This window comes from Mauremys mutica, chromosome 6 (assembly GCF_020497125.1).
Source record: "Mauremys mutica isolate MM-2020 ecotype Southern chromosome 6, ASM2049712v1, whole genome shotgun sequence".
NCBI lineage: Eukaryota > Metazoa > Chordata > Testudines > Geoemydidae > Mauremys > Mauremys mutica.
Genome location: NC_059077.1, coordinates 57,951,524 through 57,965,195, shown reverse-complemented (window position 1 = coordinate 57,965,195; position 13,672 = coordinate 57,951,524). Strand labels below are relative to the sequence as shown.

Below are 13,672 nucleotides of genomic sequence, written 5' to 3'. Positions count from 1 at the left end.
CAATAATACTTTCACCAAATAGGATTTTCTTATTCAAACATTGTTTCACACAAAATTAAATCACAAAACATGACCAGTACACTGATCTAATGTATTTTGGTATTCTGTATAGTTTAAATGAAAGCAAAGCATCTGTGAGGGAAAGGAACAGCCTTTTAATCAATAAAAACAGTTTTGATTGGCAAGAAACAATAGTAACATAACTCCACTTGTCCTGCAAATGGGGTTACGCTTATCTGACACTCCAAAATACTCTGAGCTGACTATAGCTCTGGAATCTATCTTTTGGTTTAATGCCATGTAAAAATAATATTTTAGCCCAAACTATTTCTTTTTTTAAAAGCATAAGGCCCAGTCCTACATTTTTATTGGATATGAACTTCCAAGATTGGGCCTTGAATTCTGTTACCTGCCTTGCCATCTGGCCAGACTAATATGCCGTCCACAAAGCCAACCAATGCGGAAGAGCTGTGAACAGCCAGGAACCTTTGGCAGGATGCGAAGATGAGTATAAATTTGATCATGAGGAAAAGGTGACTAGAAGCTTGTGATCATGTCTTTTTGCACAACGACTGCCCAATCAACAATAGCAATACTGAAGCTCATATACGTTTATTTCACATGAGATTTTAGTTCTAAATTATGTCTCAAACTTGCAGTGTAACAATGCAAATCAATACTTTGGACAAGATTACGCCTGCCTTCATGCTAGAGTACAAAGAAGCGAGTCTGCACACCTGCAGCCGTGGTCTTCCCCCTGTGTCAGGTTTAGGCTCTGTGTAGGATGCTCTGGATCCATCCAAACATCTGTGACATAATGTGCTACTTTGGAATAAATTCCTCAGTGGATCTATATTTTGCCATAACTTCATGGCTGATACAAGTAACATTATGGCACCTAGTAGTGTCACCTTCATAGGCAGGGAATAACATAAGACCTATAGGATGAGTTCAGAAGACAGCTGGGTAAGGGTCTGTAGAAGTATATTAGGATTCCAGGTGGCACTATAGATTTTCTGCTGTTCCCTGAAAGCGTGTGACACAGAGAGTGATGTGATCTAAAAGGGTTGCCAAGATGGGAGCAGTGAACAGTGTTAAGTGCAGACACCTGTCTCATAAGAGTGCTACCTGCAAGGCCCAATGTGAGTCAAACTTACCAAAACTGAAACACAGAAGGAATGCATTTGACATTGGGCACTATTTTTGTTTTTACACCATTTCCTGTTGTGATTCTAGTTTTTTGCATATACCATAGAAAAGGAAGGTTTCTTTGCAGCAAGAAAAGTATATTTGTTACTGAATTGGATTCTCCTGTTATCTGTACTGAGGCCCCTTCATCAACCATGCTGTTAAAGAGGCTATGCTGGGCCCCTGCCTGACGAACTTTTCCCTGTGTGCTGTCCTAGACAAACATGGAAAACCAGAGCCAGTAGGATTATCTGAGTTCTGTCCCATTTGATTTGCTGGAGAGAGGCTCAGAGACAATGAATTTATCAGTTGTGGGGCGGAGTATCTACCACAACTGCATTGTAGTCATTCTCCCCCCTCTTCCCCTGCAAACACTGGCAAAACTGTCTCTGATGTCAGTGGGACTGGAATTTAGTGTGTACTAGTGCCTTAGAATCCTGGAACCTGAATTACAAGGGAAACTTATTTCAGGGTTGTTTCTTTTTTTAAAGTTGAAGCAGATAAAAATGTATTTAAGATTTTATTTACCCACTTTAATAATCAAGAACCTAGGTATAACCATCACCTTTTTCCATGAACCAGAAAAGCACCTTGGAAATAGATACCATATTTCTTTTAATGCAAAAATTATCATTATCTTGCCTTTGACCTATCACTTGCACCAGTTTCCTTAGCTGCATAGAATGACTCAACTTCTTTTTTTCTCCAACCCAAGTTACATTGCAGTAAATGTTCTGCTATATTCTAGAGAGACTGAGAGAATGTAACTTGGATTGCTATTCTTCCTTCAATTGCCATTTAATATTAATAGGCTTAATGTATGTGCATAGAGCAGTACTGGGAGAATTTACTAGGCCTAATTTTGATTTTAGTTGCACCAGTGTAAATCCAGCATATTTCAGACCAGAAGTGAGCTTGTTATGCTTAAGAATTTCAGGGAGTTAAATGGACAGGTGGATCCTAAAAATCGCCAAATAAGAGCTAATTTTTTGTGAAATATCCTTTTCAAATTTGTCAGTCCTTAATATTTATTTTCTTGCCCCACTGACCTTGCTTCAACATATTAAAACAAGACAAAATCACCAAAACTGATTTTCTTTAGTGTTGCATTAGATTATGAAGGCTCTACTATAAAATATGATTTAAGGATCACAGTAACATGCTATGGAGACATGAGATTTTTCTTTGTTTCAGTCTTTAAGTCAACAGTACTGTCAGGTTGAGAGAACAACTGCAAATGTTGGAAAAGCTTCAGTCTTCTTGAAGTTCAGATACCTTGCATCGTATTTTTTTAATGTCTTTCTGGAATTTCTTTTTTTCTAGTTTCAGTTTTGTCATCTGTATTTGTTGGAGTGAGTTGAGAGCTTCATGAATGGACTGAAATCCTGGTGAAAAAATAGGTATATTTAGTTAAATGATGGTCAAAGGCTTTTATGCAACCCTGCAGTAATTAGCTACTATTTAATCTAAAACCCATTAAAGCCATTCTAACTATCTAATCTGTTTTATTGCATGTCATGGAGATGCTTTAGCATTTTAAATTATAACCTCCTTGTTATTGGAATCATGTCTTCCTGTGTACTGGGCAGCCTCAAACATACTGGCAGTGCTCCCAAATCAGGGGCGGCTCTAGGAATTGCGCCGCCCCAAGCAGGGTGGCACGCCGCGGGGGGCGCTCTGGCGGTCGCCGGTCCCGCAGCTCCAGTGGACCACCTGCAGACGTGCCTGCGGAGGGTCCTCTGGTCCCGCGGCTCCGGTGGACCTCCCGCAGGCACGCCTGCGGATGCTCCACCGGAGCTGCGGGACCAACGGACCCTACGCAGGCACGTCTGCAGGAGGTCCACCGGAGCCGCCTGCCTACTTCCCGCGGCACGCCGCCCCAAGCACGCACTTGGCACGCTGGGGTCTGGAGCCGGCCCTGTCCCAAATTATAGCAATAGTACCAGAACCTGCATCACATTTATTGGGTGTGAAAATTGAATTCTATATCATGTCCAAAAACTTAACAAAAATGAAGTCCTGCTTGTTATTGAAGTTACCTTTCTCCAGCTGTGCAGTTTCACTGTTAAAAGCATGACTAATGCACTGTTTATCCAGTAACTGATTTGTAACTCTATTATCATTACTTCTGGACTCATGAAATTCTCTAATCACATTTACATACCCCTGGGAGCATTGCTACTGCAAGTGACAGCATGTCAGGAGATCCCTGCACTTGCACAGGGTCCCCCCCTTGAAGTCAAGGGAGCTGGGTGCCTCTGCAGCAGTCATCCCACATGCTATCAATTGCAGATGTAGAACCTAATCCGATAGTTTTAGCCAGCAACACTGTAAAGTAGGCATAGCCTTTCTCAGGGCTCACCGGTCAGGCAGCTTCAAAGCCCTTTCCCTCTTTCTAAAGTCTTTTGGGGTTGTGGTAAGTCTTGGGGGAGTAGCAGTTAGTCAGGTGTTTCTCTTTCAGCTCCTTCCCTTCTGGTTGCCACCCCTTCCTGTAACCAGCTTGAAGTGACCAGATAGCAAGTGTGAAAAATCCGGATGGGGATGGGAGGTGAGGGTGTGTGTGTGCAATAGGAGCCTATATAAGAAAAAGCCCCGAATATTGGGACTGTCCCTATAAAATCAGGACATCTGGTCACCCTAGACCAGCTCTCCTTTTTAAGCTTGCTTTCTCCAACTTGCACAGAAGGCTGTGCAGCCATGTCTATTTGATAAGGATTGAGCCCAGAGGAGCATGTTAGCCTTCTTCTGATTGAGATGGGGGTGTGCTCCATCACAGACAGGGTTGCTGTAGGGCTGGTGTCTGACTCAGACAACTCATCTGTTAATAGATGGCAATGTCAGACAGTGAATATAGTTCAAGTTGGGATACATACAATTATTTCATTTTAAGCAACTGGATGCTAAACTTTTAGCTTTGGTGTGTCCCCTGCAGGTAGTGGAGTTCATGCCAAGAAATCCAACACTGAGAACAATTCTGAAGGTGAGTTAGTCTTGGAAGTATTCACTACTTTATAATACACTGTATGGTATCACTAAGAATAAAAAGATAGATAGTTTTGATGGAAATCATACATGCATTTTTGAGACAGGAAAAGGGGGAGCTCAGATACTACTGTTACGAGGGCCTTATATGTCCCTGTAGCAGGCCGGTGTGGCTCCCCTCCTCCCCGGAGAGGGTTGAGCCCCGGACACAGGAAGGGGCGGGGCTACAGAGTGGTGAGCCCGCCCCTCAGAGGGTCAGACGGCGACCCGGAAGGATAAAAGCCGGCCCTTCCAGCCCAGTCAGTGCCCAGCCACCGGGGAGAGCAGACCTGCCTGAGGGAGCTCCTACCGGAGGAACCGCTGGAGCCCCGGACAGCTGCCTGGACTGGCCGGAGAGCACCCCACCTCACTACTGGGAAGATCTGCCGGAGCTTCCCCGCGCCACCTACGATGAGGAGCCCGTAGGAACTTCCCCGCTACCGTGCTGTTACCCCGAGGAACCCCCGGAGCAGGATTGGCCGGACTTCCCCGGGGAACTACCCGATCTACCCCTCAGCCCGGGTTGTGAGGAGCCCATGCAGTGGGACTTCCCGGGACCAGACGCCGTGGACCAGGTAGGACAAGAGGGGGACATTGGAAGTGGCCCGGGGGCAGCTGACCTCAGTCAGGCTACTGATCAGACAATACCCATGTCAGTGTGTTGTGGTCAGGATCCCCACTGACCGTCAGCGGTAACGACCGCTGCCTAGGGCCCCGGGCCGGGACACAGTGGAGTGCGTGGGCCTGTGTCCCCCCTGCCACCCCACTCACGGGTGGCAGTTATCCCCCTCACCAAACTGCTCAGCCTGCTACAGGAGGCCTGAGCTCCTATACTGCTTGCAGCCCAGCAAGGGCCTGGGCCCTTTCTAGACTGCTTGCCGCCCAGCCCCTGCACCAGAGGGCCTGGGCCCTTTCTAGACTGCTTGCCGCCCAGCCCCTGCACCAGAGGGCCTGGGCCCTTTCTAGACTGTTTGCCGCCCAGCCCCTGCACCAGAGGGCCTGGGCCCTTTCTAGACTGTTTGCCGCCCAGCCCCTGCACCAGAGGGCCTGGGCCCTTTCTAGACTGTTTGTACTACTTACAGCTCAGCCTGGCAGCAAAAGGCCTGAGCCCCAACTGACTCTGTCTTTATTGCCTAGCCTTAAAGGGACAGGACAGAGCCCCCATGAGAAAAGTGGGCCGGTGTGGCTCCCCTCCTCCCCTCAGAGGGTTGAGCCCCGGACCCACCTGTTACAGTCCCTAAGTAAATGTATAAAGAAAGAGGTTAGAGTTGATAGGTTCCATCATTTCTGAAATAGACAAACTTCCAAGCATACCAGCTTTTTTCAAAATCAACAATGTTTAATTGTAATGTGGCTAACCAGAGACTGGAAGGTTTTGAACAGTTAGAAGATTTATCCATCCCTGTTTGCAAACTACAGGATCTCTCAAATTGCAAACTAACTGATGTTTGCCCAAGTTGTCAGAACAGATGTTTGATTTTCTTGCTAATTAACATCTTAACCATAGTTTCCAGCTAACCGGCCTCTTAAAAATAAAGTGTCTACATGGCAACATGTCAGACTGTCACTTTTTCTTTTTTGTTTTGAAACTGTTGTTTAATAGGGAGTTCATTTGATCAATGCAACTCTTCAGATATGATTTAAGCAAGTAATTGCAGAGTATTTAAAGTTATAAAAATCCAAACAGATCTCTCTCATATTTCAGACATTTCCAAGATATCTCAGCTTATACACTGTATAAGCACCAATAGCAGCTATTGGGACAGCATAAACATTACAAAGAAAGTGCTCTTTCTTCTTGTGTTTCTCCATACCCGTTCTCCTTCTTGCTCTTCTTATTTCTTGTCATCCCCACCAGATAGTTAGGAAAGAAAGAGTTACTGAGGAAGTGTTTACAGAAAAGCTGGGTTGGGGCATTTTGATCTGAACATGGCTGGATTTGGGCTTAGCCTGATTATCTCTGACACAAAGATCAGCAACCAAGGACTTGCTGCTAAGAATGCTCATCCTCCAGCATCTGCATTTTTTAATTCAGGAATTTTCTGATAGCGTCATCCTTCTAGATCCTGTCTTCCCAGGTTGTGGATGGTAGCATGGTCTTTAAGATAGCCAAGTCCAAATCTGTGATGGTCTTGGTAGAACACGACTAGGTTAGAATTTGGTCTGCAAGTACACTGTTGGATGTCACTAGCATTCATCATAGAACACAATCAACGGGTATGTGTGTGTCTGCCTGTTTAATCTAATTATCAGTTTACATATTTGTATTGTGCCACTCTTTGTAGCAAGTTGAAACTTCAGAAGGACCTTGTTCTCTGCTACCTTAGGTGAAAATATACACAGCTATACATCATCAAGCAAAGATCTCAGTAACAAGGTTCTTGTGCAAATGGAAAGGCTGCAGCCTCCTGATTAGCTGATGATGGAAGAAAGGATTCTCACCATTAGATGCAGTCCCTAAGGCTGAGTTTGGAAACCAGGTTCAGGTCTCAGGATACAAGCTACTAAAGGAAAGTCACCATGGGAAAAGGAAACTGGAGTACTGGATTGTGGTGGGCTAATATAATGTCTGTCAGCAGTGACAGGCAGTGAGGAAAAACTATTTGAAAAATAGTTATATGGGACTGAGGAAGAAAGGCATGTTTTGATATTGTTCCCATTTGACTAGGAAGCACTTTCTAAGAAAGCATGTTACAATCCTGTACAAATATAACAAATAAACCCTTCTTACCTGATCTATATTCATTCTGGATTTCCTCCAGCTCATTCCAGATCTGTCTTTCAAATCTAGTAATTCTTGCATGCAGTTTATTTTCATATTTTTTCACCTGGCTCAGCACCATTTCATATTGCTGTGGTTTATTGGTACTCTCTAGCTTTAGCGAGAGGTGCACGTTTTCTTCCAGTTTCTTTTCTGCTGCTTCCTTTTAAATAGATATCATGTGAACATCACATAAATACCAAAGTCAATAAGGCTAGGTCTACACTTATGGCAGTCTATAGAGTACATACACTGCACACCCACCGAACATGAGTATAAATAGCGGTGTAGACTGTGAGGCATTATATTAACTAAATAAATGCTGCTGGAGCCTTATACCCTTGCAGGATGTCCTCCAACTCTCCATCACCTCCCTCCCCAAGATTCAGGGGGTGAGACAGGGTGGAATGGAGGCTGGTGCAGGGCATTTTTAAAAAAAACAGTGATTTAGTCCATGTTTCACCTTGGAATAAATTATTAGAAACTAATTCACACTCCAGTGCAGCTTTCTGTTAATGTGCTTTTCTTACACAAAGCTTCCTAGAAAATCCAGAGACCAGTGCCCAGCATGAATAGCCAGGCTAGAGCTGAAGTAGATGTACAATTAGGGGCTGGAGAGAAATCCTTTCCCATATACAAGCTTACTGGCTGCAGTAGCCTTTGAAGGCTTTGAAGCCTTTGAAGGCTTTGAAGGGAGGGGTTTTGTGGCTGCCCTCCGCCAACTCCCCCTTGCTCTGCACACTGCAGTACAGGGAGCCCTTGTAGCTCAGAGCTCTGTGTCACACTATAGTCAGCACCCCCTGGTCTTACACAGCAGAACGGCATGTTTCTGCTGCCAGGGGACCCTGCAAGGCTGAAGAGGCAGTGGCAGGATTTGCCTCTAAATTAAAATGTTTACAAACATAGCAGTGTTGTTGAAACCTAACTAGAGTTCAGTGTATTGGTTTAAACAATCTCTTTGCATGTACAAATATTGAAATTATATACAGGTGGCTGATGAAGTGAGTCATCTCCCAGAATAATCTACGGCTGTTCTGCACTCATTAAACAGCAGATCCTATAGCATGTAAACTTCGAGCCTAATCTATGCTCAAGTTCATACAGCTTCTATATGTCACATGAGTGAAGAGTAAGCAATTGTATCCTCTCTCTGCTTTAAAATGTGTGGCGCCTGGACAACAGGACATAACGGTTGGCTTAGCAGTTACGGCCTGATCCTGATTTGTGTCAAGTACCCCCACAGAGATATGCTCTGAACTTTAGTGAGTAGCTTTGAATGCTCCATCCTCCCATATACACTGCTGTTGAGGTTCTGCTTTGAAGATTCCTCTAAGTCCCACCCAGACAACTGCATTTCCAGCTGTGTTTTCATGAAGCAGCAGTAATAGCCAGTGGACAGTTTGGCTAATCCAAAGTAAGTGTGTATGTAAATCTGCTCTACCTTATTTCTTCTAGTCAAAAAATAGTGCTGCGAGCTCAGCTAATGCTAACGCTGTATGTTTTGGCACAACTTTCATACAATCTCTCTCTACAGAGAAAATAGCACTGCATATAGGTGTCTTGTCTGCAAAACACCCATGAAAAACCTAGTATCAGAGGCAGCAAATAATACCTCAAAGCTGCTGTGTTTTATAGGGCTGGAAATATTTTCAGTGTCTTCTTTATTGCACACCCAAGCTCATACCTGCTGCTGAGAATCATAATGTATTTGATATTGAACCCTGCAGCAGGATGTAGTGTATTTATCAAAAGGCCAAAAAAGCTTTCCAGGCTTTAAAAGAACTAATTAAAATGTATTACTCAAGTATCAATTCCCAATTATTCCTATTAGGGCTGTTGCTTAGTTGCAGTTAACTCTAATGATTAACTCAAAAAAATTAATTGCAATTAAAAAATTAATCATGATTAATCGTAGTTTTAATTGCACTTTTAACAATAGAATACCAATTGAAATTTATTCAATATTTTGGATGTTTTTCTACATTTTCAAATATATTTATTTCAATTACAACATGGAATACAAGTGTACAGTGCTCACTTTATTATTTTTACAATAATTTGCACTGTACAAATATTTGCACTGTAAAAGTGATAAACAAAAGAAATAGTATTTTTCAATTCACCTCAGACAAGTACTGTAGTGCAATCTCTTTATTATGAAAGTACAACTTACAAAATGTCAATTTTTTTTGTTACATAACTGCACTCAAAACAATGCAAACTGTTAGAGCCTACAAGTCCATTGAGTCCTACTTCTTGTTCAGCCAATTGCTAAGACAAACAAATTTGTTTACATTTACAGGAGATAATGCTGCCCTCTTATTATTTACAATGTCACCTGAAAGTGAGAACAGACATTCACATGGCACTTTTGTAGCCAGCACTGCAAGGTATTTACGTGCCAGATATGCTAAACATTCATATGCCCCTTCATATTTTGGCCACCATTCCAGAGGACATGCTTCCATGCTCATGATGCTCATTAAAAATATAATGCATTCATTAAACTTATGACTGAACTCTTTCAGGGAGAATTGTATGTCTTCTGCTCTGTTTTACGTGAATTCTGCCATTTATTTCATGTTATAGCAGTCTCGGATGATGACCCAGCATGTTGTTCATTTTAAGAACATTTTCACTGCAGATTTGACAAAATACAAAGAAGGTTTCTAAGATTTCTAAAGACAGCTGCAGCACTTGACCCAAGGTTTAAGAATCTGAAGTGCCTTCCAAAATCTGAGAGGGACGAGACGTGGAACATGCTTTCAGTAGTCTTAAAAGAGTAACACTCCAATGCAGAAACTACAGAACCCTAACCACCAAGATGCTGGTAGCATCTACTCAGAGGATGAAATGAACATGCATCGCTCTGCACTGCTCTGGATCATTATCAAGCAGAACCCGTCATCAGCATGGACATGTCCTCTGGAATGATGGTTAAAGCATAAAGGGACATATGAATCTTTAGCACATCTGGCACATAAATATCTTGCAACTCCGGCTACAACAATGCCATGTGAATGCCTGTTCTCGCTTTCAGGTGACATTGTAAACAAGAAGTGGGCAGTATTATCTCCTGCAAATTGTAACCAAACTTATTTGTCTGAGCGATTGGCTGAACAAGTAATAAGTCTGAGTGGACTTGTAGGCTCTAAAGTATTACATTGTTTTCTTTCCGAATGCAGTTATTTTTTGTACATAATTATACATTTCTAAGTTCAACTTTCATGATAAAGAGATTGCACTACAGTTCTTGTATTAAGTGAATTGAAACATTTTTACAGTGCAAATATTTATAATAAAAATATAAAGTGAGCACTGTACAGTTTGTATTGTGTTGTAATTGAAGTCAATATATTTGCAAATGTGGAAAACATCCAAAATATTTATATAAATAGTATTCTATTGTTTAACAGTGCAATTAATCGCACGATTAATCGTGATTAATTTTTTAATTGCTTGACAGCCCTTATTCCTATGAAATTTTACATTTGGTAAGATGTAGGTTCTGAACTGAAACATGTTTATGAAATTCTGTATAGACAAATTTTGTACATCCTATAAATCATCTATGTGATTTTAAATGTGCACTAGAGATCTTTGAGACTTGTGTTCGTAAGAACCAAAGGAAGAAGTTTGCTAAATATATTGCATTCTTTCCAGAACTATTCTTGGGATGCAAAGAAAGAATCCTTAATGCAGCTGGAAGGATGTTATGCTAGAAGTTTGATTCATCAGTCTAACAAAATAAACCTCCATTTCCTGACCCTGAGAACAGGGATTTTTCTAGAGCTAAGAACTTATACTTAAGAATGCTTCAGTGCCTTACACAATCAAAGTGGCTCTAGACCTTTGGTGCCTGAGCTCAAAGTAAAAGTGTATAAATTCAGGATGTGAATTTTGGTACTTTGAACTGTGGGCAGTTTACCATTGACAGGAGAGTGCTGGTATGGTTGGGTGAACTATGACTCAGTCCTTGCTGAGGGGGCACAGAATCCAGAGTTAAAGGAATATCTAAATAAAATGTACTGCATGTGTTCTCAGGTGAATATTCCAGTTCATAGAAGGACATTGTCTATTGTATATCTTGGTAGTAATTTTGAATGTACTGACCCCAAATATTGCACAAAATGAAAAATTGATTTGTTGAGCACTGCATTACCAGGGCTTCTACTATCACTCCTGCAAGCCTTCTCTTCTCTGCATCTGTTCTATCTCTTTGCTCATCTTTCATAGTCTCCTCAGTCTGCAACCCTTTCTCTCCCTTTCTGTTTCTCACTCCTTTCATCCTCTCTGCATTCTTCAGTTTTATTTACTGTGTTTCCTCCCCCTTGCCTCTTGTCTTCCGGGGGCTCTGCTGAAAGGGTGATTTCTGGAAAAATATTTTTCTAGACTTCAGGTGGAAGAATTTGTTTGTTTTACCTAACCATTTTGAAGCTTTAAACACTGAAGTTCTTCAGCTATTTCTAAGATGATAGGGAGGAAGGAATGTGTTTAACTTTCTAAAATGCTTCGTCTGAATACGGTGCTCATTGAAGGAGCAAGTATGAGATAGCTGGAGTCCTCCGTTTATTCATAGGTTCAGCATGGATGGGAACAGCATGAGCTTCTCCATTCTGCTCCAGCCATACGTCTCAGCTCTGGCTGTCAGGTACCACTTGTGTAGAATGCCCTTGGCCATTTGGTCCTTGGTTTCTCTGATGAGAATGTCTGAGGATGCCAAATGTTGTGGTGGTTTTTGTGATGTGGACAAATGTCCAATGGAAAATAGACTTAAACCACCAAGCACATAGACCATTAAGCAGTCATCAGATGGTAGCTTTTGGTCAGTACCACATAAGAACATAACATAAGAACAGTTGTACTGGGTCAGAGCAAAGGTCCATCTAGCCCAGTATCCTGTCTACCGACAGCGGCCAATGGCAGGTGCCCCAGAGGGAGTGAACCTAACACGTAATGATCAAGTGATCTCTCTCCTGCCATCCACCTCTACCCTCTGACAAACAGATGCTAGGGACACCATTCCTTACCCATCCTGGCTAATAGCCATTTATGGACTTAACCTCCATGAATTTATCCAGTTCTCTTTTAAACCCTGTTATAGTCCTAGCCTTTCACAACCTTCTCAGGCAAGGGGTTCCACAGGTTGACTGTGCGCTGTGTGAAGAACTTCTTCCCCGTATTTGTTTCAAACTGCTGCCCATTAATTTCATCTGGTACCACTGTGAGCTGGATTTGAATTGACACCATAGAGACAAAATATTTTATATTGCATTACCAGTCCATTTCCATTCTTCAGTCATTTTACTGACAGAGTTATGCTTCTGGGGCTTAAGGGTTTAGCAGTTTGTTTTGGATTTTTTTTTTTTGGCTTTGCATCTTGGAATAAAAAATCTTTGGGGTTTCTCTTGTAATTAGTTGTGGGAGGTCTAGAAATCAATATAGATTTCATCAGTGTGGGATTATAAAACATCTTACCAGTCTCTCCTTTATTGCATTAAGAAATTGATTTGTATTGTAGGCTTGTTCTTGTTCAGATCGCCTCAGCTGGGTTTCTGTCCACTTTCGTTGGTCCTGAATTTGATCCTGGAGGTCATTTAGAAGACTATTCACCCTAATAATAATAAGGATTAATCTTTTAGTAATAAACCTGAGTTTTAGTCTGTTATGTGAAATCTTAGTCACTTGAGTAAATTGTTTTTAACACGTCCGGCTGGCTTAGTTCTGATGCACATTGTCATCTGGGGGAGAAGATTGGAGAAGTGAATATGCATAATAGTTTATTTTCCCATTCCAATCAAATTTACTCTTGAAATGGATTGGTTCCATTTCTGGTCGTACCAGGGATCCAACGGGATCACTACAGTATCAGGCTGAGCATACCCTATATTGTTGGCACCAGGAAGGGCAGCAAAGTCAGGGCTGAGCTGGAAATGGAAATGGAAACATGAAAAGACAGAATAGAAGCTTGAGAGTGTACAAGGAGACCAGTTTGCCTTGGGGGCAGATGGAAGTCTGGAAGTCTCCCAAAAGACACAGAATAAAGTCCAGAAAGCAGACAAAGGAGTGGGAGGGTCTTGCACAAAGAGAAGGGTCTTACATTGTAGAGTGATCAAAATATAGGATCCTGGGAGTAGAGAGCAGGCCCGGGGTGGGATTGAGGCTCACAACCGCTCAGAAATCAGAGCTGTGAACAGCCTCTAGGTAGAGGGGGCTGTGTGATTTAGACTGTTCTTTTTATGCTGCAACATGTGATATAATGTACATTGTGAGACCTATTACAGAGATGATTTTAGGACCAAGTTTCAGTTATAAATGTAAATTTCCAAGCTTTTGTGGGTGATCTGACCTTAAAGTGTTAGAAAATATTATTTTCTATGCTAATTTTGACATATTTGTTCTCCTGTAAACATTGACTCCTAGAATTCTAATTTGAGCGGTACTGCTGAGTAAGTGCACAGCTTTGGGGCAAACCAGCTGGGCATCTTTGTGCCTCAGTCAAATATAAAACAGAAGTTTATAACTAAGCATTCCTGAAAGGCACATTTACTTGTAATTCTAATAAAGTACAAATATCATCCTGAAAAAAAATTAAGCATTGGGTGAAAGGAAAAGAGCTCCCTCCCCTTTTTTAAACACAACGCTACAGATACAGTGTTGTTAGTCCTATGGTAGAGATAATGGTAATTAACAGTAACAGAT

General features: G+C 42.0%; 1 protein-coding gene across 2 annotated transcripts in view; it reads right to left on the bottom strand.

Moving 5' to 3' along the window:
• Positions 1-227: 227 nt before the first annotated feature.
• Positions 228-13,672, bottom strand: part of FAM81B (family with sequence similarity 81 member B) — a 55,934-nt gene continuing 42,489 nt past the window's right edge. Inside the window, exons 7-9 of one of the 2 annotated variants that reach the window (XM_045020311.1) lie at positions 12,449-12,584; positions 6,941-7,133; positions 228-2,573 (exon numbers count right to left, since the gene is read on the bottom strand). In XM_045020311.1, the coding sequence (XP_044876246.1) occupies positions 2,440-2,573; positions 6,941-7,133; positions 12,449-12,584 (463 nt within the window). In that variant the 3' untranslated portion in view covers positions 228-2,439. The remainder of the gene's footprint in view (positions 2,574-6,940; positions 7,134-12,448; positions 12,585-13,672) is intronic. The other variant, XM_045020309.1, reaches the window with a different exon arrangement.